This window comes from Oryza sativa, chromosome 4, assembly GCF_034140825.1.
Source record: "Oryza sativa Japonica Group chromosome 4, ASM3414082v1".
Lineage (NCBI taxonomy): Eukaryota > Viridiplantae > Streptophyta > Magnoliopsida > Poales > Poaceae > Oryza > Oryza sativa.
This window is the reverse complement of record NC_089038.1, coordinates 4,385,958-4,410,098: the sequence shown is the minus strand read 5'-3', so window position 1 is coordinate 4,410,098 and position 24,141 is coordinate 4,385,958. Positions and strand designations below refer to the sequence as shown.

Below are 24,141 nucleotides of genomic sequence, written 5' to 3'. Positions count from 1 at the left end.
GTAAAGTGCACGATCGTTTTCTAAACTTTCCCGCATGCATCATCTAGGTCCACATACTCTAAAATGCTGATTTAGGACTCAAAACTTGTTCATCTATATATTTTGGTCCAAAATTGCCATGACCCCTCCATGATACTAGTGCTAGTGTTGACGGTCGTTAAGTATAAACTTTAACCGTGAATTCCTGCATAAGAAAACATTAAATATAATATCAAAACTTAGTGGTAGGAATTTACTATTAATCACTTCCACTAGTTTTGATAAACATATGTATGCAGGTTATTTAAGGAGAAAATACACCCGACATGCGACGAAAATAAACCTCCGATCAATCATGCGTGATTACAAGGATTGGAGCATCCACAAGTCAGTCGAAACCGACTTAAAATGGTGCCAAACCATCCTCACCGCCATAAGGACCCAACCGTCGTATGAAGGCTTTAAAAGGAGGAACTCATACACACTTCAACACACAAAAATTTGAACTCAAGTAGAGTACAATTCACTTGTAGTTTCATATTTAGCATGTTAGTTCGATAGAGAACGAGAGGAAGCTTCAGAAGGAGTGCCCCGAAATATCGGAGTTTCTCTAAGAATTTTATGGAGGAGTGAGTGTCGGCATTTTTCCAGCGGAGTTCCGGAGAAAGCCAGGATTGTCGGTCTTCTTCTCTCGCTTGCACCTTGACGGATGCTTACTTCATCAAAGTAATTAAGTGTTCGAGTTTCAATAAAATGTGTATTTTATTGTGCATTGCCTAATGGATACAAAATCTAATGGGCCTTGGCTGAAAAAAATTAACTAAAAGACTAAGAAATTGGTGGTTGTTGGTATTGCTGCTTCCTTATGGTCAATCTGGGAAATTAGAAATAAAGCCTGTTTTGAGAATAGTCTACCTAATAACCCTGTGGATGTGATATTTCAAGTATCTCACTATATATCTGATTGGGCAATTTTTCAGAACAAGGAGGAAGAAACAAGAAGGCTGCAGAAGGGGGGCAGACTGCTAAAGTGAGTGGCAAGTGAAGTCTACGGTAGCAGACATGGCTGGGGCTTGAGGGCAAGGGGACTAGAACGAAAAGGAAGCTGTTCCACTGAAGTATTATGAATCAACTGACTGTTGTCCTTTGTTACTGTGTGTAACCCTGGGACATGTATGTTGTCTCGTAAACAAGAATGTTCAAAATGTTTCTGTAGCTAGTCTGAACTTTGCCACCACAACCCTGGTGTGCAATCTCGTTTTGCTTCTCCTGATTAGCTAGCCTTTCTTCCCAACCATGGTGAGATGGTACCTGGCGAGGGAATGAAAGTAGATCAACCGCTGGAACCTTGTTTTTGTAATCCTGTCATTTCTTCTAAATGGAAATGGGGGGAGCTGAAGCTCTCATAGTAAAAAACAAAATCGAACCAACTAATCCTATAATACTATATAAGTGATCCCCACTTAGTGTAGTTATTAGGATTTTCCTGAGTTCTGGTGAAGCCACGTCACTCTTTTAATCCCAGCCGTTCGATCAAATGCTCTCAACGGTTCGATGTGTTCCATCCCACAGCGCCTTTTGCCTCCCTCCTCCACCGAGCGCATCCTCCGGCCGCCGCCGACGCCAGGCGCGCTCCACTCCCCCATTGCGTGTGACTTCTCCCCTCCCCACCAGCCCGCGCGACGCGCTCGCTTCCTCTCCCCATCGCGCGCGCTGTTTCTTCCCTCCCCACCCGCCCGCGCGCGCGCCAGGCGCGGGCCCGCCGCAGGCTGCGCTCGCCTCTCCTCACATCCCCAGCGCGAGCCAGCCGCGGGACCGCCATCCTCGCCGCGCTGCTCTCGCTCCGCGGCCGCATCACCTCCCCACTCCAAATTTGCAGCCAGGCCCACATGGCCCGTCCCTCCCTCTCCCGCGATGTGCGAGGCCGCGGCGGCAAGCCAAACGACGGATCCCCTTCCTCTTCCATCTCTCCGTCCACTTCTGTAAAAGCACATGCCTTCTCTTCACCTGTTCGACTTCAGGGTAGGATCTCTAACGATTGAATGTTGCCGTTTTAATTTAGGACTTTACCAGGTCTCTTGAATTCCTATTGAATTTTCATGCGTCGTAGCTGCCCATATATATATGCTCACAGTTTACAGCAAGCATGGGATACCATGCAGTAGCCAGAGGAGGTCATGGCCTGAAAGCATTGGAATCTCTTGCAACTGCCAGCTCTCATTGTGCTGGTTGCAGTTCTTGATACTCGGATGTTGTGCTTTTTCTTGATTGATTTTTACACCACCACGCTGCCATTATGTTTGCTGCTTTGATATTCTGTTGTTCATCCAGTAGGTCGTCTAGGTAACTCCTTTCTTTCACCTATCTACATTCTATTTTCACTTGGCCATATCTCAATTTATTTGGTTTGTGATTTTTTTTCAAGGGTACAGATAGTTTCATTGAGCAGTACTTGATTCGTTAGTTTTTATATCACATTATGTGCGTGTTCTAATATATACTATAAATCTCTAATATCTTTTTGTTTTCCAGAAAAATGTTATCGGAAGCTATTGTCTTCATAACTTCGTCTATGATGTTGCCTGCGCATAATCTGATTGGTACTACATGCTTAACAGTTGCTCAAGATAATGCCTGGAACAAAATCACAGTTTGTTTGGCCGAATTTTTTCTCAGACATCTCTGCAATATCTGGCTTTCCTTTGTGCCCAACATCTATTTCCTCGCTGATACCAATTGCAAGAACAAGTTTTAAATTTCCAGCAAGTAAATGTCTTTGCAGGCGTTCTCTGCATCTCATATATATTTTTTTTATACATTTCTAACTACATGATGTGTTTTTTCTATTTGTGCAGGTGGTCATATGTAACCACTCCTTTCCAATTAACTGCAAAATGTTGAGTTCATTCTGAGATCTAATAGGCAGAGCTCAATAAATTCGTGGAGTGTATGATTATGTTGTCAGACTGTTTCCTATTCTCATTGGGGTATTATTTCAGTGTAAGCATATGACATCTCCCCATTGCCCATTCATAGATCTATAATAGTAATATGTATACCAGATTGCATCAAGTGAGTTGCTTAAGTTTAAATTAACCATATTGCAGCTCTATTATTTTTATTTTCCTTACCTCTTCAGTTTTGCATGTTGAATTGTTGTGATGGACAGTGGCCGGAGCTTATGTTCATGAGCTATATGAAAATAATTACTCTGTTGAAATGACAACTGGTTTGTTCAAAGATATAGACAATCTATGTACAGAATATTCAAATATGCTACCATATAATGTAATCTATGTTGGCATATTTTAAGTAATGTACAATCCTTCTATTGCTTTTTCAAAGCTATTGATAAAAGTTTGCTTAAGTGTCCGCAGCAACGCGCGGGGTATCATCTAGTTAAACAAAAAGACCGTCCAAGTCCACGAAAGTGACCGTGCATCCGCCTTAATTTGTACGTATGCTCATCATTCAAACATAATTTTTTTGAAAAGAATCATTCAAACATAATTCATTCTTAGGTAGCTCTGGACTAGTAATATAATAAACATGGATATATGTTTACAGAAGAGCAACGCCGACAACAATTTGGCCGGGGCTGTCCTCCCTGCAGAGTGCAGAGTACATAGTACTAATGTATGACGTCGTTGACTTTTTAACCAACGTTTTGACCTTTCGTCTTATTTAAAAAATTTATGTAATTATAATTTATTTTATTGTGACTTGATTTATCATCAAATGTTCTTTAAGTATAACATAAGTATTTTTATATTTGCATAAAAATTTTAAATAAGACGAGTGGTAAAAAACGTTTAAAAAGTCAACAGCGTCATACATTAAAATACGGAGGGAGGGAGTATGTTGATACGTGGCTTTCATTTATAGCATGTGAAATGGGAAGATATGAGGCGCTGTGTGTAGTCTGTACAAGTGATAACCGGGTCAAAACTCCATGTCCGGCATCAACACACAGTATCTATATATGTCCGTGCAGATACGAGATGGGGAAAATGCTAGCTAGCTGAGTATATATCCGTGGTATGCTGCCTGCCAATTCCTGTTAATTTCCTTGTGCGTGGATCGAAAACCATATGTATAATCGTGCGTCAATTTTTTTTTAGCTTTTGTAGGTAAATTTTAAATTGTGGATTGATATATATTATATACCGATTTGTCATGTTATTTTTTAGAAAAAAAATGATGAATTTTAATGGTATATATATGGAAAACGAGTGAAAATCCTCTTGAGAGATGAAAATAGATTTCCTAGTACGATATGATAATGCACTCCGCCGATCGATCGGCCTCACTAGCTGCCACTGCGGTGGCTGAGATATGCCAAATGGCCATCGAGGCCGAGTAGTTAACCCAGCCGCGAGCTCGATCACGATGGGATCGATGCGATGGCAGTGGAAATCATGGTAATTAACCTGGCAAGTGGCAACTCGCCAATGCAACTTGGCTAGTTGGCTGTGATTGTACCGGATGGCTGGCTAGAGGATGGAGCCCGCCGTCCGTACGTTAATTAAAGCGCTTGGGTGTACGGTTAATTACCTAACAAGTTAACACGTTTCGATCAATTAGTGATGCACGTGAGTCGGACCAACCCAACTACTCTCTCCGTTTCAAATATAAGTCGTTTGAGTTTTTTTTTCTAATCAAAGATTTTTAGGTTTGATCAAATTTATAGAATATATATATTAGCAACATCCCAAATTAGTATCATCAAATTTAACATTGAACATATTTAGAAAATGTGTTTGTTTAGTATTGGAGACATTACTATATTATTGTACAAATTCGGTCAAACATCAAACAACTTATCTCTACTATGATAAAAATTGAAGATGTTTTTTTATGTAAATTGAAGATGTTTTTGTCGGTACTTTGGTAAGGCATTCGTGTTTGAGTCGGTTTTTAAATTCATTCGCTTTTGGAATTATGGATTTACTAAAAAAAATACCCATGCGTTGCAATGGATGAATCAAAAAATAGTAATTAGTGAGTGGGAGCATAAAACCACCAGGTTAATTGAGGTCTATATAGTCAAATCAAATCTTTCCCGTGCAAATAAGACGCTAACATGGTAATTATTTGCTGCTCTAAATCCACGGACATGGATACTAAAGTTTGAAACCACAAAAATTATTTACTTTTTTTTTGTCATGTATTATTATGAGTCAGTTGCAATACATGAGTGTTTTTTGGTACTCGGTATTGATAAACCCTTTTTTTTCATATTGTAAAGAGTAGCCATAGTACAAGAAATATTTTTTGCTAGCTATCAGATCAACCTCATTGCACGCCAATTGCATAGTCGCTCGCTCAAAAGTTCAGATGGAAATGGTACAATCAATGAAAAGAAAAAAAAAGTGGTGCATCGCTGAATAACTTTCACTCTAAACAATATAATAAATCATACAATGAATGAAAAAAAGTGATGTGATTAGATATCCTATGGCGAATGAGAAATTGATGAGGGAAAAAAATTCGGATGTAAACACGATTCATTTTTTTTGGTGATTACATGTTTTTTTAAAGAAAGACACATGTGATTTTTTTTTATTTTTTAAAAATAATTTATTTTGTCGGTAAATAGTTCATTTCGTGGTGATACATGTTTTTAAGTAATAAAATTGCCTCTTTTTTTTATCCGATACCTAGTAGGAGTGAGTCCAAACTTTATTTCCTACAGTGTTGCACAGTACTGGGCTGTGCTGCAGCTCCTCTGCTCCGTGGGCTCGCTGGTGGGCTGCGACTGCTTTTTTTCTGGGCCGGCCTACTGCTTCGTTGGATGGGCTGTAATATTTCGCCACTAATCCACAAATCCGGGCTGCTTTGGATGGGCTGCTCCACGAATATGTGGCTCTCTCTCTTTTTTTTTCTCTTTTATTTGCGAGCGTAAGAGATCGCTGTCACGCTTCCGAATCGTGGATTAACAACGAAATATCGTGTTGGCCCACGCTTAATGACGTACGAAAATATTTACGGAAGCCTTACTTATTTTTTAATTTTTATAAGTAGGTATTGATTGATATCTGAGTGGGTTTTTTAATTAGTTTGCTTTAGAAAATAGAGGTGTCGTATAAGAAATCACTTTAAAAAACTCACATTCTGACTTGAGACGATCGGACTTCTAATTATAGCTCATGATCTTGTAAAAACAATATCAAGCAAATTCCTACAGTAAATTTCACTTTAACTAAACCGTATAACAATAATAAGATTAATATAAGCTTTAGCCATGGCTATGTTTGATAATACCACTCCCATATGGAGCAAGTGCACTGCGTACTAGCGCAGTAGCGCCGCCTGCGTCGTGGTGTCTTACACTTCCGTCCATGTGTAGCGCCTGCACAAGCCACAGCTCCACGATGGACTCAAGAACCGAATTATTTTTAAAATAATACAATTTTAATAGAAAATCGCAAAAATATACTCCCTCCATCTACTTTTGATAGTTATATTTCCAAATCTAAAAAATTTATTTTTGATAGGCATATTTCAATCCAACAACCTATTATCTTAATGTCTTTCTCGGATTTAATGCGTGACTCTCTATTCTTTCACACAAGATTAGCTATATGGGTATCGAGAAATGTAAATATTAATAAATCGCTTGTTTACGAGGAATGACTAATAGAATGTTTAAATGAGATAAGTAGAATTACTTATCCTTGATCTGTGTGCCAAGATAAAATATGACTATCAAAAATAGATAGAAGGAGTATATTGGATTGACGAAATCGTAAGTTTAGCATCCTGTGGTTCGACAGGGCACCTATCGAACAACAGCGGTTCGACAGGGTACCTATCGAACTGGGGCAGTTCGACAGGTGATAAAATAAATTTTAAAAAAGAAAAAACATTGTTGCGTCACTGTGGCATCAACCTATCGAACACTGCCTGTTCCATAAGTCCTATCGTTCTTTCCTTGTTCGATGTCCCTGCTGAGTACTATAGCACATACTTTTTTTTTTTGGACAAACAGGTACCTATCAAACTGCATTTGTTCGACAGGGTACTAAACTTGCGATTTCACCCAACCGACATATATTTTTGTGATCTTCCATTAAAATCGTATTATTTTTAAAAATATTCCTCAAGAACCACCTCACCGTAACGCCGCCATGGCATCCTCTTCGGTGTCCGCCATGCCACTCGACGTGTGCACGCGTAACAAATCTAGCGTGTATGTGCTAATTAGTCTTTTCGGTTTTTGAGATTACTTTTACACCGATTTTTTAGTTAAGAGACAAAATTGAAACTTAAACCTTAGATGAGGGACGAAGAATAGGCTTTTTCCAGCATCCCAAAAATCATATTTCTTTAAGCTTTATTTATTTGGACAGGCCTCAATCTGGCCCAAATATTTTCTACCTGGACGGCCTTGATTAAGGCCCAAGCAAAGCAATCCGATATGATCAACATTCTCAGAAAAAAAAAAAAGAAATCAGATCAGTAATCTGCGTACGCTCCTATCGCCTAACCCTATAACGTAATATTCGAGAAATCGTTCCGGCGATGCGCGCGCCGCCGCCGTCGCCGGCGGTGGCGAGGACAGGATTCTCCGACCTCCAGCCAGACCTGGTGGGCGAGATCCATGGCCGCCTCAGCTTCCTCGACCGCCTAGCCTTCGTGGCGGTCTCCTCCGCCGCGTCACGCGACGCGTTGAAGCCGGAGCCGCCGTGGCTGGTCCTCCCGGGCGAGACTCCGGAGACCGCCACGGTCTTCTCCCTCGCCGACCGCCGCTCCGCCACCGTGCGCGCCTCGGGACCCGCGATGCGCGGCCACGTCATCATCGGCTCCTTCGGCGGCTGGATCGTGACCGCCGACGAGCGTGGGCGGATGCGCCTCGCCAACCCCGTCACCGGCGATCAGGGCGACCTCCCGGCCATCACCACCATCCCCTTCGTCAACGCCACCTCGCCGTGGGGTCACCATTTCATCATGGACATGGAACCCTTCGTCCACATCCGGTACAGAGGCGACCACGAGTCGTGGCCGCACCCGTACGGCACGTTCACACACACCGCCGGCGACATCCGCCTCTGGTTCTACCGCAAGGTCGTCCTCTCCGCCTCGCCGCGCCCCGGCGACTACGCCGCCATGCTCCTCTTGGACAGCTACTTCGGCGCGCCGGCGTTCGCCACGGCGGGGGACGGCCGGTGGAGGGTCGCGCCCTCGCGCGACGGCGTCGAGGACGCGATCCACCACGGGGGCAAGTTCTTGTCCGTCACGTACACCGGCATCGTGGAGGCGTGGGAACGCGACGGTGTCTCCGGCGAGTTCACCGGCAAGGTGGTGACCACGCCGATCTCATGCCCCCCGCAGCGCCGCAAGTACCTGGCGGCGGCGCCGGACGGGCGGCTGATGATCGTGCTCAAGAACACCAATGGCGGCGTCAAGAAAGGCTACTTCGAGGTGCAGGTGTTCGACGAAATGACGCAACGGTGGGAGGCGGCGGAGGACATCGGCGAGCTCGCTATCCTCGTCGGCGTGAACAGCTCGGTGTGCGTGTCGACGGCGAAACACCCGGAGCTCAAGGGCGGATGCGTGTACTACACTGACGACGAGATCGGGAAGGCATGGCTGCGGAGAGAGTACGGGTACAGCAACAGCAAGCCGAACGTGGGGGTGTACAGCCTCAAAGACGGCAAGGAGATGAGCATCCCGGGGCTCGGCGAGCACCTCAGCTGGCCGCCGCCGGCGTGGTTCACGCCTTCCTTCCGGTGATGATATATAGTTAGTTCTTGGCCTCTTCATGGTCTTCTACATACATAATGTTTACATCTTCAGCTTTGCTTTTAGAGTGAACTTGCGCAGATCAACAGGCCAGGACAATAACTCATGAGGTTTAGTGGCTATCATATACGGAGTCATTTAGTAATTTGGTCTACTTGAAACTTCAACCATATGTGCAGATGTCAGTCGCAAAACGGTCTTGTCAGAAACTCAGTTTTCGCTATTTTGGGCCTTACAAGATTCTGGGTCGCGTTGGAGCAGTGGACTATCGTTTGGAGTTGCCTCAGGGCAGTCTTATTCACCCTGTGGTGCATGTTTCACTACTCAAGAAGGCGATTAGGCCAGGTATTCCAGTGTGCTCTGACTTGCCAGCCAGAAGTTGTGCTCCGTCGTCAGCTGATCAAGAGGGGTGGTGCAGCTGTGCCGTATGGGCTAATACGCTGGACCAATCTACCTGACGATTTGGCGACATGGAAGAACCTACGACAACGGTTTCCTCAAGCACCAGCCTGGGGACATACTGGTTGTTAAGGAGGGGGGGAATGTCACGCTGCTGATTCTGTTGTAGTTCTCTGTGATCTATTTTAGACTTCGATTGTTGCCATTGGGCCGTGAGCTATTGGGCCTCGAGTATGAGGCCTTGTAAGCGTTGTGAGGCGCGGCTATAGGAAAAAAGTACACCGAAGGTCCCTCAACTTGTCATCCAGTTACAAAATCGTCCTTGAACCGCAAAATCGAATATATGTCATCCTCAATTTATAAAACCGGATCACCTTGGGACCTCAGGCGGTTTATACCCTGGTTTTATCCGATGTGGCAGTTGAGTAAACGTGGGACCCATATGTCAGGGTGACACGTCATCACCTCACTTTTCCTGTCTTGTCTCCCTTCCTACTCTCTCTCAGTCTTCTCTAGGCCGGTAGGGCGGGGCGAGGCGGGGTGCGTCGAGGCCGGCTGGAGCAGCAGGACACGCCCGGCGTGCTCAGCGTCTTCAGGGAGCTCAACCCCAATGAGATGCTGGCCAGGAACACACCCAAGGTACATAGCTGCATCCATTAATTGCTGTTGCTGTTGCTGGATAATGAGGAGGATGATGGGATTAATGGAGTTTGTGAGGTGCAGTTCTTGGTGGAGAGGAAAGAGGGGGGGGGGGGGGGGGGACGGGTGGAGATGTACTGCGCGGCGAAGCCAGGTCTGCTTCTGTCGACGGTGAGCACGCTGGAGACGCTGGGAAGTGGTGGTAGCAGCAGCAGATCGAGCAGAAAGAAAGAGAGAGAGAGAGATTCAGAGTTCGGTGTTGTTGAGTAGGGCAGGAGAGGAAAAGTTCAGACCCGACGACGACGACGACGCGCCGGGGTGACCACCGGGAAGTACTGGATGGGCTTCTTCCTCGCCCTCAGCGCCGCCGCTCTGTACAGGCTCATCCTGTCGCTCGTCGAGCTCGCCTACAAGAACGCCGCCGCCGGCGGCCGCGCCGTCACGTATGCGCTAGCGATGGAGATGCAGCTGGTCAAGGGCTTCTTCGCCACCGCGTTCTGCACCGTCGGCATGGTCATGTGCTCGGAGAGGAGAAGGTCCGCCTGCTGGCTCGCCCGCCGCCTCTCTGCTCCACTCCACCTGTTGCCGCTCGCTCGCCTGCCGCCGCCGGCACTCCGCTCCACCGCGCGCTCGCCAGCTGCAGCTTCCGGTTGGGTCGGAAGGTAACATCCAATAGATCAACTCAGACTTGGTTAGGATGGGCTCAGCCCGAGGTCGTCAGGCAATGATGGGTCATGTTGGGCTTGTTTAGCCCTGCCGTTTTGAGGCAACGATGGGCCGGGCCTCTCTTTTAAAAGGAAGAGCTTTCTCCATTTCCAGTCCAATTGAGAGAAGTGGTGGATATGGTATTCCCTACGTGGCTACGTCACACTTCAGCATCCACGAATTATCAAATTTATTATGACCCGGAAACTTGTTTTTTTTAGAATTACACAGTACACGCAGACACTCACAACGCACGCGCACTCACCCCTATGAACACACGCACGCAAACCCTACCCCTATGAGCATCTTCGAAGACTGGGCCGGCAAATCCTAGAGAGATTGACGAAGTCACCACAGGCGCCTCGCTGTCGACGGTTACGTCGCCTACCACTGAAAACACAACGCCGTTAAATCTTGGAAAATTCGCTCCCATGGAGAGTCGAACCCAGGACCTCAGGTGCTACTGAGGCTCTTGTAACCACTAGGCTACAGGCCCTTTCGCGACCCGGAAACTTGAATAAGACAAACGGTTAAACATATGCTTAAAACGTCAACGGTGTCAAATATTTAGAAACGGAGGGAGTGCTATCTCCAAAATATACAATAGAGGGAGTAGTAGAGGTCCATGTATTATACATACTGGAGGTGTACTGGTGCCCGACGAGGAGAAGGCATCGCTTGGATTCAAGGCTGTTTTTGAGAAGGTTTATACGAAGATTGAGTGCAGAAAAAATGAAAAAAAAACATTAACATATAATTAATTGAATTTTAATTATTATTAATTTTAAAATAGATTGTTTTTTATATTTTAAAGCAAAGCAACTTCTATATATAAAAACAACAGAAAACGTGCTAACGAAAACCGATGCAAAATGATCTACATCTTAATAATATAAAAGTATGGGGCCTGCCAATGCATACTGAAATGGAAGGTAAAAAAAATAATCAAAGCTCAGTGGCGCACAATTTCTGTCCTAAATGATCAGGTGAATACACCGGACCCGCCAGCGTTGGCGCATTTCGTCATCGCTTGGCGATGTACTTGCTCCATGCCGGACTATTTAAACCGGTCGGACATAATGTGATTAAGCAGTATGGCACTAAAAACGTAGCGAGTCGAAACAAAGTGAGGCTAGGGGTCCCTAGTAGGGTATAACAACCAATGGCCCTTAGTCCGACCGTTGTGAGGTAGAGCGCTTTTCTACGGATATCCAAAGAAGTTACATTCATGTGGATTTAGTAAAAAACAATTGCCAAGTGATATATAAGTAGTCGCTTTCGATATTTGATTGATTTCAATGTGATAGCCGGCATTGCAGGGGATGCGGCTGTTTTCTGCTGGGAATAAGTTCACCTGAGTTACCTTAACTTATCGACGAATTTGACTTTCATTCTTCAACGGGTCCTTTAACTATATAAAAACCGGTGCAATATAGGTCCAATGGCGGGTTTGGCTGACATGGCGGCTTCACGGCTAATTTGAATCAGTCTTCAGCTGACGTGGCATATGAAGCAAAATTTAACACTTTTAAAAATAAAACAAAATATATGGGCCCACATGTCAGTCAAATAATAAGATTAAAAATAGTGGGACCCACTTCCTCCACCTCATCCCTTCTCTTCTCTATCTCCTCCCCTTCTCCCTCTTCTCTCTATCTCCTCATTTCGCCACTCCGCCACAACTGTAGCAAGCTCTGGTGGCTACTACTCACGCAATGGCCACCGGCGCTGGTGGCCTCCACATTCCTTGCGCTCCCCTCCACCACCGCGGTGTGCCGGTGCCATGACGCGCTTCTCCCACCGCAAGCCGCAGCGGCGTGCGAGCCGGCTCGCGCCAAGCGATCCTCCTCCTTGGCTGGCGCAGCAGGGGAGAGGAGCCGGCGTCGCCGCCTCTCCCCCGCGGCGATGAAGGAGGACAGCGGTGTGACCTGCGGCAGTGGAGGAGAATAGCTGCGTGGACCACGGTGGCGGAGGAGGATGGCGGCGTGGTGCCGGAGACTGGGAGGGTGGTGGAGGTCGCCGGCCATATCACTAGGTTTCATGCGCCTTCTTCTCCATCTTCTCGGTGGCGGTGCTCGCATTCCTTGGCCCGAAGGCAGTGCACGACACGCACTTGCCGACGAGCGCGCTGAAGGAGAAGGGTGGCGGCCGCCGGTCAGCGGGATAAGGGGGGGGTGGCAGCCATTGGGTAGGGAGGCCGGCGAACATGTGCGGAGATGGAGGCTGGGAGGCTGACGAGAGGGATGGGGAGGCCGGCGAGCGTGCGGCCGCGGGCCACGCCACCGTCCTGCCCCGCTGCAGCGGGCCACACCGGCTCCTCTCCCCTGCGGCACCATCCAAGGAGGAGGATCCCTAGCGTGAGCCAGCTCATGCGTCGCAGCAGCTAGCGGTGGAGCAGCGCGTCTGGTTTTGTAGTTAAAGGACGAAAACCCGATTCGTTGACAAGTTAAGGGACCTCAGATGAACTTTTTCCTTTCCACTGACTAATTTAGGTGTGCAACATAACGCCCATCAAAATCTGATGGGCCCAACATTAGGCCCATGTAAATCTTACAGGCTCATTTGGGAGTGCAACTGGAAATAGTCCACTTAAAGTCCCTCAAATAATATAGGTCGGATCTCATCCGCATCCCTCAAATATAAAACTAGGTATATCAACTCTCTTTTAACTATCAAAACCATACAAAATGACTTTCATGAATGTTTTGAGAGCGGTTTTCACTAATGTGGCGTCCACGTGGTAGGCTAGCAGCCCAATCGTTACAAGAATAAAAAAAATGACTCATGTGGACGGCACGCCAGCCAAAACCACCTCTTGAAACAATCAAGGGAATCGTTTTGCACAGTTTTAACAAATAAGGGGTCGATATATTCGGTTTTACAATTGAGAGATATAAATCAATTCCGACCTATGTTTGAGGGAGTCGAATTGGACATTTTCCAAGTGCAATTTAAGGCACATCATAATCTGATGGGCTTAGTTGCTTACTGCTAGCTGCTGCTGAGCTTATCTTGATTGATTACAAGAAGTGCAGATGAAGCCTAACATGATGATGACTGAATTCGCTAAGTTTGTATATAAAAAAAATTCTAAGCAATCACATAAACATATCACAAATATTGCGTATCACAAATATTTTGACAACAAAAGATTAAACTCTCAGCACAGATATAGAAGGTCTATGCAAAATGAGGCTGTGGTGCGGCTGGCTGTATTCACGGAATTTTGAGCGACTAATTTTTCTAGTAGAAACCAACGGGTTCACGCATAATTAAGGCTAATTTAGTTTAGATTATTAAGTATTTTATTGCCATGGATTATTTACGTGATCATAGTAGTTAATTAAAATTTAAGAGTAAATTTCATAAAAACTCACATATTGTGATTCAACTTACATGAAATTACTATGATTTTATAATGTGGCACATAACCTCAGGTATTATATACTAAAGTCTCATAAAACCACACCGCTAACTATTTTAACATACTCCTATATCAAAATTAAAAAGAAACTTTACTTGTACGATGTAACATTTATATAATGGATAGAAAATCCATAAATTTGAGTTGTGATTATAGAACTTAAAAAGTATGATGGATTAAAATTAAAATGATCAATAGTGTGGTTTTGTGTAACTTTATGTTCATTATATTAGGCTTATATGCCATGTGCCAAAACTCCCGCGATTTTGTGCAATTTCGACCATGGTGAAGTTAGTTGAAATTTACTCAATACTTAATTTAATAAATAGCTTAAAATAATTGGCTTAAGTAATGCAATAGAAGATTTTTTTTAAGAAAACATATTTATTTAAAGCGCAAAGATAAAAAAATCCGGTGAATAAACTGAAAAGAACATGACCTAAACTACCCGTTTGATCATCTGTTACTGCAAAATAATCTGAGTGTGCCTAGTGGAAGAATGTGAGCGTTCACAAGAAAGACCACCAAATCAAGGTAGGGAGAGATCCATCCAATCCAACCGGTGAAGCCATCAACACCACTACTCCACTCCACAGAGAGCTTTCATCAGCTATGTAGCTTTTAGCTACTGGATCACTTGGCTGCCATGGCACGGCACTAGGACGGCTGGGCCTCTAAATAATACCCCATGCACCCTGTGAAAAGATTGTGAGGTGCCTCTTGTGATCAGCTAGCTCATATGGCCTTTTGTTCTTCTGCCACTTGCCACTGAGCCCCATCCATATGCATTTTCATTTCCAATCAACAAAAGGTTCCAAGTAAACGGACGTAATCAACGATAGGAACAACAAAAGGGGGAATGAGATATATTCATGGCTAGAAACAAGCTATGTGTACACCTCGAGTTTTTTTTTAGCGTCATTATTTTGGTCTCCTTTAGTTCTTATGATTTTAGCGGCTAAAACCTAGTTAGAGCAATATGTCTTTTTAAGCCGTGAAGATGTATTTTTTCCACGATGCCATTCTTGCAAGGGATATAATACATTGGGCCTTAAAAATACTACAAAATTAATTATCATGTCACTATTAAAACTCTATGTCCATTATAGTTCCATAAATATTGATCAATCTATAGCCCCATCTACAATCATCTATGCCAGAGAACCATGGACCTATTTTAAGATAAAAAAAACAACACCTTTTTAATGCAATTCCTACATAGCAACAGTGCTTTTAATGCCTTTCCCACAAGTACTTTAGAATGATTGAAGAAGGTAGAATAATCATTTGTTCTCTGCTTCTGCAATCCCACTTTAGTTAGTGCATTTTGGCGCATTTTTTTCCTTTTAAGTGGCAAGTATGTAACCTCATAACTCTCAATGACAAATATGTAAGTGAACCTTGTTAAACTGAGACAATCCATGAATCTTTTCAAATAAAAAAAATGAAAGTAGAATAAAAATACCGGATCCTCCTATCTGGATATTATTAAAGTACAAAGAGTATGCTCCACATGCTTTAGTTCTCCCACTAATTTAATGACTCAAGGAGTCAATCAAGGTTGATCACATAGTACCACTATTGCTTTAGGTCTAACCATATATACTAACCTTTTGGTATAACAAAAAAAGCTTGCATAAAATATATATTTAATGCCACACACCACAGAGTGTACATTCATGTACTACTACTGTAGCACCTTAATTTTTTTTTCAGCTCTCACAAAACCTTTTGGAAGCTGGTGTAACAGTGTGTGTACATAGCATTTTAATTGTTGTGGCATATGGATGCTTGGAGGGGGGCAGTTAATTGTGGGCCCCACAAGGCAGTAGGTTCCAACGACCTCTAACTACTGGAAGAGAGTGTGGCTGCTGCTGCTGCTGCTTTAATGCCACTGGAAGTGAAGTCCACTTTGCTGAGAGTGTGAAGCACTCCACTCCACTAGCACTGCTACTACTTCTTCAGCTGAATCCAGCTGCTCTCACTGATCACTCACTGCCTCTCTCTCTCTCTCTCTCTCTCTCTCCTTTCTTAATTAGTAGGTGACACTCTGCTAATCAACTTGAGCTAACAGCACCCACCACTATTAGTACAACACACACACAAACACATGTGTCTTGACTTTTTTTCTCTTGTTCTGAAACCCCATCAGAAGATAAGTCTTCTGTTTGTAAATTAATTCAGATGAAAGGTCCAGTGCTATCTCATCAGAAAGATAAGTACATATCTTACTGAAAGTTGCACGGAGCTCTTAGGTCATGCTCTGCAAGAAAGCAACAAGAATTGCTTTTTTGTGTGTAGAAAAAAAATGGAGAGAGAGTTGAGAGATAAGATCGAATTGTGCAGGTATAGAAATACATATTAGGTCAGCTGAGTATAGTATTATATATGAATAATACTGAGAAAAACTAGCTTGTCAATGAAAAGAATATGCTAAAAACTGATCTCATGTATATGGATGGTCTAATTAAGCTAGCTCAAAAAATGCGAGATATATGAGACCCTTTTTTAATTTATCTTTGTTTTATAATAGGGATATTAATTCTGAAGCAAAGCAATTTACTATTTATAATTTCCTGGTTGTTGGCAAGTTAGAGATAATGGAAGACTAGTCCTAATTAATGGAGTGTTGCTCAATTGTATTAGAGTATAATGCCACTAGAGCATGCAGTAGGTTAGCATGTGTATGCATGCTTCAGAGATTAGGGCCAGTTGATGAAGTATACAAGCATATAGAAAAATTAACTAATCTTTGCATGTGCCATGCTCTGATCTCAAACACCTGACATTTACTCCACAGCTAGAGATATGCACTACTTGCATAGTGACAGATGGATCGCTCTTTAGTTTCAGCCTTAATTACTCCTCGATCTCCAGGTTAAACATATGCATAACACCCCGGCCACTTCGATGCATCTTCTGTTTATTTGGGAGAGATTTCATTTTGATTTTCTTCAGATCAATGTGCTAGCTAGCTAGCTTGGGATAATGCATGTATCTCTTCCAGGTAATAATTGGGATGTGCAGCTGTTGAAAGTAGTGTGTAACCAATCAATTATAATCATGTATATACTCTATAAATATAGTCATATGGTATACTCTCTCACTCTGATTCGAAATGTAAATTGTGGGTCATTAATTCTAGAGTTGTGCATAGGGATTAAAAAGGTGTTATGATGACATTATTATCTCTTTTATAGACACTACACTAGGGATGAAAATGGTTTGAAAAGTTTCCAATTTTCAGACATGTTTTTGGAAAAGGAAACAAATATGGTGAGGCTATACTATCCACCGGAAATCGGAATTGTCGGAAATTTTCCGGAAACGAAAAACTTTTCATATACAACTAATTAGCTTCAGCCTTACCTACTCTACTCTAGATGTTCATATTTCTACTGAGTATATTGAGGTGGTTAGTGGAATGAAAATATGTTTTTTCTACTACGGTTCTTTAGATCTGTTTTTCTTTTGCCTAACTACTGTTTTTAGGTCATGCCATACTAATTATGTTTATAGAGCGTACAACTAATTGTATTATTATTACAATTGATAAAAAATAGAAATGTTGATTTATTATTTTAGAAAAGATAAAGAGCGAAATCTCGTTTGTTGATTTGAGATGTTCACTTTGAGGGTTTTTATATTCCGATAATATCCGTTACTGTATTCGCTCTGCCTTTCGTATTTAATGATATTCACGTTTTCGTATCCGAGATTTCCGATTCAGATTCGGATTTCGATTTTGAAAAAAAAATATGGAAACGGAAACGGTAGAGGTGGTTTTCATTCGTTTCCGAGCCGTTTTCATCCCTACATTACACATTAGAAAGTGATATATAATTTATTGATAAGATTTGTACATAGTAATATTTAAGCATCGAGGACATAAAAGGGAAAATGGGAGAAAATATATAGAAATCCTATAGCAACTAACATATGAGACTCTAAAAATTGTAGATATATACCTCCCAAGAACGTAGAAGAACCTCGAAGTATATACGTTTAGTTATTAGAATCATATATATGGCGCACAATTTAATTTTAGTTACCCATGGAGATTATATTGTCAAAAGATCTTTATTTGTAAAAAAGAGAACAATCAATTAATAATCATTTGTTAACCATGAAATCCATGAGTCTAGCATTGAACTATCACGTGGAGACCTGTGGTTGACGAAAAGGAAGGCCTACTTAAAACTTTGAAGATCGATCGATCACAAAGCAAAGTGTTAGTGTTCACATGTTCTATCAATTTTCAACGCAATGAAGCATGGCACAGCATATGGTAGCATGCCTGAGACTGGTGTGGTTGGGAAGGTGGAGGTGATGTAGACCAAACCCCATTATTAGTTCTCTTGAAAGACCATTTCTACCATGCATCTTATTGATCAACAAAGAAGCGGTTGCACTAACCATTTTCGTCTATGTGTTCTCCAATACACTTTATCTCTTTCAGATTTATAGCAAATTCCACACATTTCTAGCGAACCATTCAACCAATGAAAGAACCCAACCTTCTTAGGCGGTTTGAAGGAAAAACAAAAGGATTTGGATTCCTAAGGGTTAATTCCTACAAGTGCCATTTGGTTTGTAGGAATGAGGTATATAAAAACCAAAGGAATTTTCCCTTTCCCTCCAAGTTGTAGAGAGAAAACGTAGGAAAATTTTCAACAACTCAAACCTCTTGAAAAAATTCCTATGAATTGATGTTTGTATACTTTACTATTCCTCAACTTTTCCTATTTCTATGAGTTGAAATTACTCTAAACCGAACAAGCCTCTGATTAATCTACACCGTACCATTTCGTATCAGAATAGAGCGGTTGTTACAATTTTAAACTAAAGACCACTGGCAAGTGATCCGCTATATGAACTGTTATCAACGAACGCGAGTTGTACAAAATGTCATCATACAAGCATTTTTCATTCTTTTTTGATATCTTCGTTAGTCTTCTATCAAACTCACTCCATCAACCCAATGCAAAAATATTCTTTGCACTAAATATGCAATACCACTACTAGAATTGCAATGCCAAAAATATTGTAAACAAACACACATTGAGATGGCAATAATACTAGAAGCCATGAGAAATTGGGAATATACATAGTTGTAGTATAGTAATATAAGTTGGGGGAGGGAGTGGAGGAGCAACACAAACACACTAACATGTACTGTTAACACATTGTTAGCAAGCAGGTGGTTGGAGTTGGGGGCCTCTCACTGATCATCAACTCTTTTCTTTCCTTCAGGCAGGAGCAGAGCAGAGCTGTGCCAGTTAGTTACCATGTTGCCTCGTTGTCCAACCCCGGGTGGGCCCCACTGCCCCCACCGCACGAGCTCACCCCGGATTCTCTGCACCGCCACCACCTCCTCCTCCTCCTAACCACACTCCTAATCACCCAACTAATCACACTTCCAATCCAAACCATTCATTAGCTGTTCCTCTTTCCTTCCTTCCTCTTACACGTTTCCAGTGGAAAAATAATGCCACTCTTTCATCAAGCCTCCTACACGTTTCGAAAGGAATACCGTACCAACATAGTATCTATATGTAAGACTCGCACCGCATACAAAATGTTGTGAAAAAATCGTGAAAAAGATTGGTGACACGATGTGTACGGTATATGCTATCGTGCAAGATGCAATGCTACAGAGAAAATAAGTAGGAGGAGAAAAATATGATTGTTGTATAGAGCTAGTGTTGTTTTGAACATGAGAAATTATCGGTGCATCATGAAATCTAACTATTTCGAATTGTATATGGATGAAATTGCGAATTCAACACGATGTCGATAGTGCGAGTTCGTGTGAGAGAATGTGTGAGTTTACGGTGTGCCACAGGTTGGGAAACTATAGAGGATCCAAGAGGATGATCACCCAATGTGGCATTGAAGAGTTGGGGTTAGGCATGTTCACCTTGCAAAGCAATTAACCAAACCAAACCCAAGCTAACCCTCCAAAAGGAGGATTAATTAGTAGATGACAACAATGTAGAGAGAGAGAGAGGGACATTGAAAGAGAGGGAAGAGAGAGAGATCACATAATAGCACACACCTAAAGAGAGATAGAGAGATCACTCCCTTTACGTGAGCACAATGCCTCCTTTTCCAGCTCTTTCCCTCTCTTGCTTGCTTGCCACTTTACACTCGTTTGCACTCATCACTACTAATCTCTCATCATCACACACATCCTAATTTGATCAAATCTTGTGCAAACAATCCAAATTTTGATCAAATCAAGTAGTAGTACTATTTGTACTAGTGATTATAAGAGAATTAATTAAGAGGAAAAACAGAGCAGAATATATTGGGACAGTACTCCAGCTGGTTAATTAGCTGTGAATGAATGAATCAATAGAATTAATCACACAAAAGGTCAAACTTCAAGCATCTGTAGCTGTAATTCACATCACCCTTTCCAAATTCCCCAATCTTTTGAACAAATTCAAATGGAATTAGAATGGCAAAAGAAGAAGAAGAAGAAAAAGAAGAAAAATATTTAGATCACAAGAGAGAGTATGTATGTGTGTGTGTGTGTGTGAAGTGTGTAAGCAATGAGAAATAACAGAGAATTATATCTAATTTGAATTGAATTTTGTGTTTAATTACTCTCTGTCGCTTGTGCTGCTAGTAATGGCAGCCGACCAGCGCCGCCGGCACCAGCAGCGGCGACCTGTCGCTGACGGCGAAGGCGAACGCCGGCGAGGTGGCGGCGGACGACGTCGTCGTCGTCTCGGCGGTCGCGTCGTCGCAGGGCGCCGGCATGTTGAGATCCAGCTCGAGGAGGCTCTTCTCCTTCTGCCTCGGCGCGTCGACGGCGTCGAGCACGGACACCACCGCGGACGACGCCGACGCCGGTATGAGCGGGCGGTGCCGCCGCATGTGGCCGCCGAGCGCCTGGCCGGAGGCGAACTCGGCGCCGCAGATGGAGCACTCGTGGACACGTGGCTGCTTGGAGACGCTGGCAATGGCGGCGGAGTTGGTGGCGTCGAGCACTTCTTGCTTCGGGATCACCGGGATCGCGAGCACTGTTGGATCGGTGGCGATCGGCCTCGAGGCCGGTGGTCGTGGCGGCGATGGCTTGGGCGGCTTCTCCTCGGCGGCGGCGGCGGCTGTCTCCGGGATGGTCGGCTTGATCTTGTCATCGGCTGCCGGTTCCATGGCCGCCGGCGGCGCGACCAGGCGAGGCTTCTTGTGGCTGGTGCGGTGGCCGCCGAGCGCCTGGAACGACGGGAAGCACTTGCTGCACGTCTTGCACTCGTACACGAACTCCCCGGCGCCGGCGCCGTCCGCCGGCCGCCGGCTCCGGAACTTGGCCTCCTTCGCCGCCACCGCCTCGGCGTCCGGCGCGCGCTCGCCGTGGCCGCCGCTGGCGAGCAGCATGAGGCAGAGCGCCATGTCCTCCTCCTCCTCGGTGACGCACCCGGACACGGCCTCGTCGCCCCGTGCGGCCGTCGTCGTCAACAACGGCGACGTCGTCGACGACCCCTCCGCCGCGGCGCCGCCCGACAGCGACAGCGACGACTCCATGGACTCCTCCTCCTCCGCCGTCGCCGACGCGGCGATCGGGACCACCGCCGCGTGCGCCCGCTGGCGCTTGCTCCGCTTGCCCTTGACGACGGCGGCGGCGAGCGCGGCCTCCTCCTGGACGCCCATGGCGCGCGCGCGCCGGCCTTCTTCCTCCAAGAAGGCAACAAGAAGAGAGGAAGGGAATAGGAGGTGGAGTGTGCAAGAGTGGCAAGGAAAAGGTTGGCTATGGCGAGAGAGAGATCAAGAAGAGGAGAGGAGAGGAAGAAGAAGGAGAAGATGGTGGTGGTAGCTTGGGGAGAAGGAATGGAATGGAATGGAATGGTCACTTGGTGTATTGGGTTGATGATGATGATGCAAAGGAAGGAAGGAAGGGAAGGAGGGAAGAAATGGAATAAAAAAGTGAATGTCAACAAGTGAGGGCTAGCAGCCAACACACATATATGTATGTATTTATATGTATATATGTATATATATGGCTGGCAATATAATGTGGCAATATGCTAGTGGATCATGGATGAGTTGGGGCATATATTGCTAGCTGCTGCTGCTTAATTCTTCTCCTTCTTCTTCTCTTTTCTTCATTTATTGTCTACTACGTGTTGCTTTATCAGCCACAACCAGAATTTTAATTTTGAAACTGTAATTTTAGAGTTGATTTCGAGGTTTCTTTTTAATCGTAGTGATTAATTTTGGTGCACTAGGTTTTAAATTATGGATAATACAGATATACTTCCTCCGAATTGATAATAGTACTTATCTTTTTTTGGCAAGAAGACGATCTTAAAAAAATAACTTTTGAACACTATTTTTTTATTACAATATATATAGAAATATCAATTAATATATAATTTTATTGAAGTGACTAATCTATACATATGGTATCCATATTTATAGGACACAAATATATTAGATGTAATTCATAGTTACAGTTTTTAAAATTTGAGCATCTCCTTGTTCAAAGCAACAAGTATTATTAATCTGAAGGGAGTAAAAGTTTTATTAGTACATTATTTTTATTACATTATTCGTATTTCTATGGCTTCATTCATATTTGGTTATTTTGGGGACAGGTGGAATTTTTGCAGGGACAATAATTCAACAAATTGAAGCAAAATTAATGGTGTGCATTCTTTGGGTTGTTCAGTACGTAGACGCATGTGTGTTTTTCTTTTAAAAAAAATGGTAGACGTATATATGTTTGCATTCGTATACGGTAGCGTTTATGGTTGGATATATATACGTATTGTAGCCATGTAGGTGACGGTAACGTATGTGTTTGTTAATTATTGACCGGTTGACCAAGTTTTGCTCTACGCATCAGTGATCAAAATGGTTTTATTTTTTGTCAATAGGGTGTTATTTCTACTTTGGCTCAATCATGTATATGTGTCCATGTGGGGTTAACGTATTACAAAAGCTATACATATTTGTTGCCAGAAATAGTGTTAGGTCACTGAAGGTAATTAGTAGTAACATGCATACTTGTACATATAGGATGGCCGGCACAATAATGAGCCAATGCTTAATCAAAATTAGGTTTGCAATATATCCCTTCGTCCACAATTTTAAGTATTTTTGGAAAAGTGCAAAGTCAAACCTTTTCAACTTTAGCGGTCAAAAGAAAAGTTCCATAAAGTCTGAGAATGTAAGAATAATATTACTAGATTTATCGTCAAACAAACTATCATATTATACAAGTTTTCTATTTAAAATATTTTATCTTCAAATATATTATATTGTTCAAAGTAGCATATTAAAGACTGTGGTTGATGTTCTAATTAACTTCTGAATGCTTATATTTGTGACCGAGGGTGTAACATGTAAATTGCTCAATCAAAAGTGCCAGGCCGTACAAAAATTGGCACCACACCAATGGAGGATGTAACAGCCATTGGGCGCCGCCGTCGCCACCATTGACAATATCTCTAGCATTGTACCACCCAATGTTTAATGGCTCTTGTGCTCCTCCTTGTAATGTGGAGATCATTTCAGGGTGTCATGCTATCAGCCAATAGCACAAGGCCAATGTGTCACTGGCAGATGAAAATTACAATGAAACAGCTACTATTCTGTTTGGATACATATTCATGTATGTGCCATCCGGTCCTTTTCCATCTAAATAATTTCATCACTATACTAACTAGCAAATTTTGTTTTAATTTACGAGTGAGAAAATTAATTAACAGTGTACAAGACAAAGACACACCAGTAACCAGTTGATCTGAGTGGGTCAGTGTTGACTGGCTGGTTCCTTTATACTCCCTTTGATTAATTCCACAAGAATTAAGAAAGTAGTTCAAATAATTTTGCTGGCCTTCATTAATAATACACTGGAATTGAAGGACGATTCATTTATTTGTGAGTATGTTATTATATATATTTGATAAGGGACAACATGGAATAAAAGTGAAAAATGCATAACATTTCTAAAACATATTGTCCTATTTAATTATTTAATTAGGAAAGAATTGAGGAGGCAGTTCTAAAAAAAAGGGGGCTAAAGTGATCTACATAAATTGGGAATCAGAAGGAATACTACCAATAAGCCCATTTTCTTGATGCAGCGATGTAACTTTCTTCCTAATTAATACTCCTAAGTTCTTTTGATTTTTTTTCAAATGAAACTAAATTCAGATTTAATCATCAATATATAGCATGCATCTGTGTGTATATGCTACGTTCAAGAATATACATACACAAAATCTGAGACTGTGCAG

General features: G+C 43.0%; 2 protein-coding genes and 1 long non-coding RNA gene across 3 annotated transcripts; 2 read left to right on the top strand and 1 right to left on the bottom strand.

Moving 5' to 3' along the window:
• Window positions 1–1,588: 1,588 nt before the first annotated feature.
• Window positions 1,589–3,199, top strand: LOC107277303 (uncharacterized). The gene is made up of 3 exons (XR_001545127.3): window positions 1,589–2,001; window positions 2,512–2,745; window positions 2,835–3,199. It is a non-coding gene; the product is annotated as an uncharacterized lncRNA (long non-coding RNA).
• Window positions 3,200–7,434: 4,235 nt separating this feature from the next.
• LOC4335040 (uncharacterized) lies at window positions 7,435–8,849 on the top strand. Its single transcript, XM_015779819.3, has one exon. It carries the CDS (start codon window positions 7,504–7,506, stop codon window positions 8,713–8,715), a length of 1,212 nt encoding a protein of 403 aa, XP_015635305.1. The 5' UTR covers window positions 7,435–7,503; the 3' UTR covers window positions 8,716–8,849.
• An 11,377-nt stretch (window positions 8,850–20,226) lies between these two features.
• LOC4335039 (zinc finger protein ZAT5) lies at window positions 20,227–21,858 on the bottom strand. The gene has a single exon (XM_015778948.3). The coding sequence runs from the start codon at window positions 21,548–21,550 to the stop codon at window positions 20,522–20,524; it is 1,029 nt and encodes a 342-aa protein (XP_015634434.1). The 5' UTR covers window positions 21,551–21,858; the 3' UTR covers window positions 20,227–20,521.
• Between the last annotated feature and the right edge of the window lie 2,283 nt (window positions 21,859–24,141).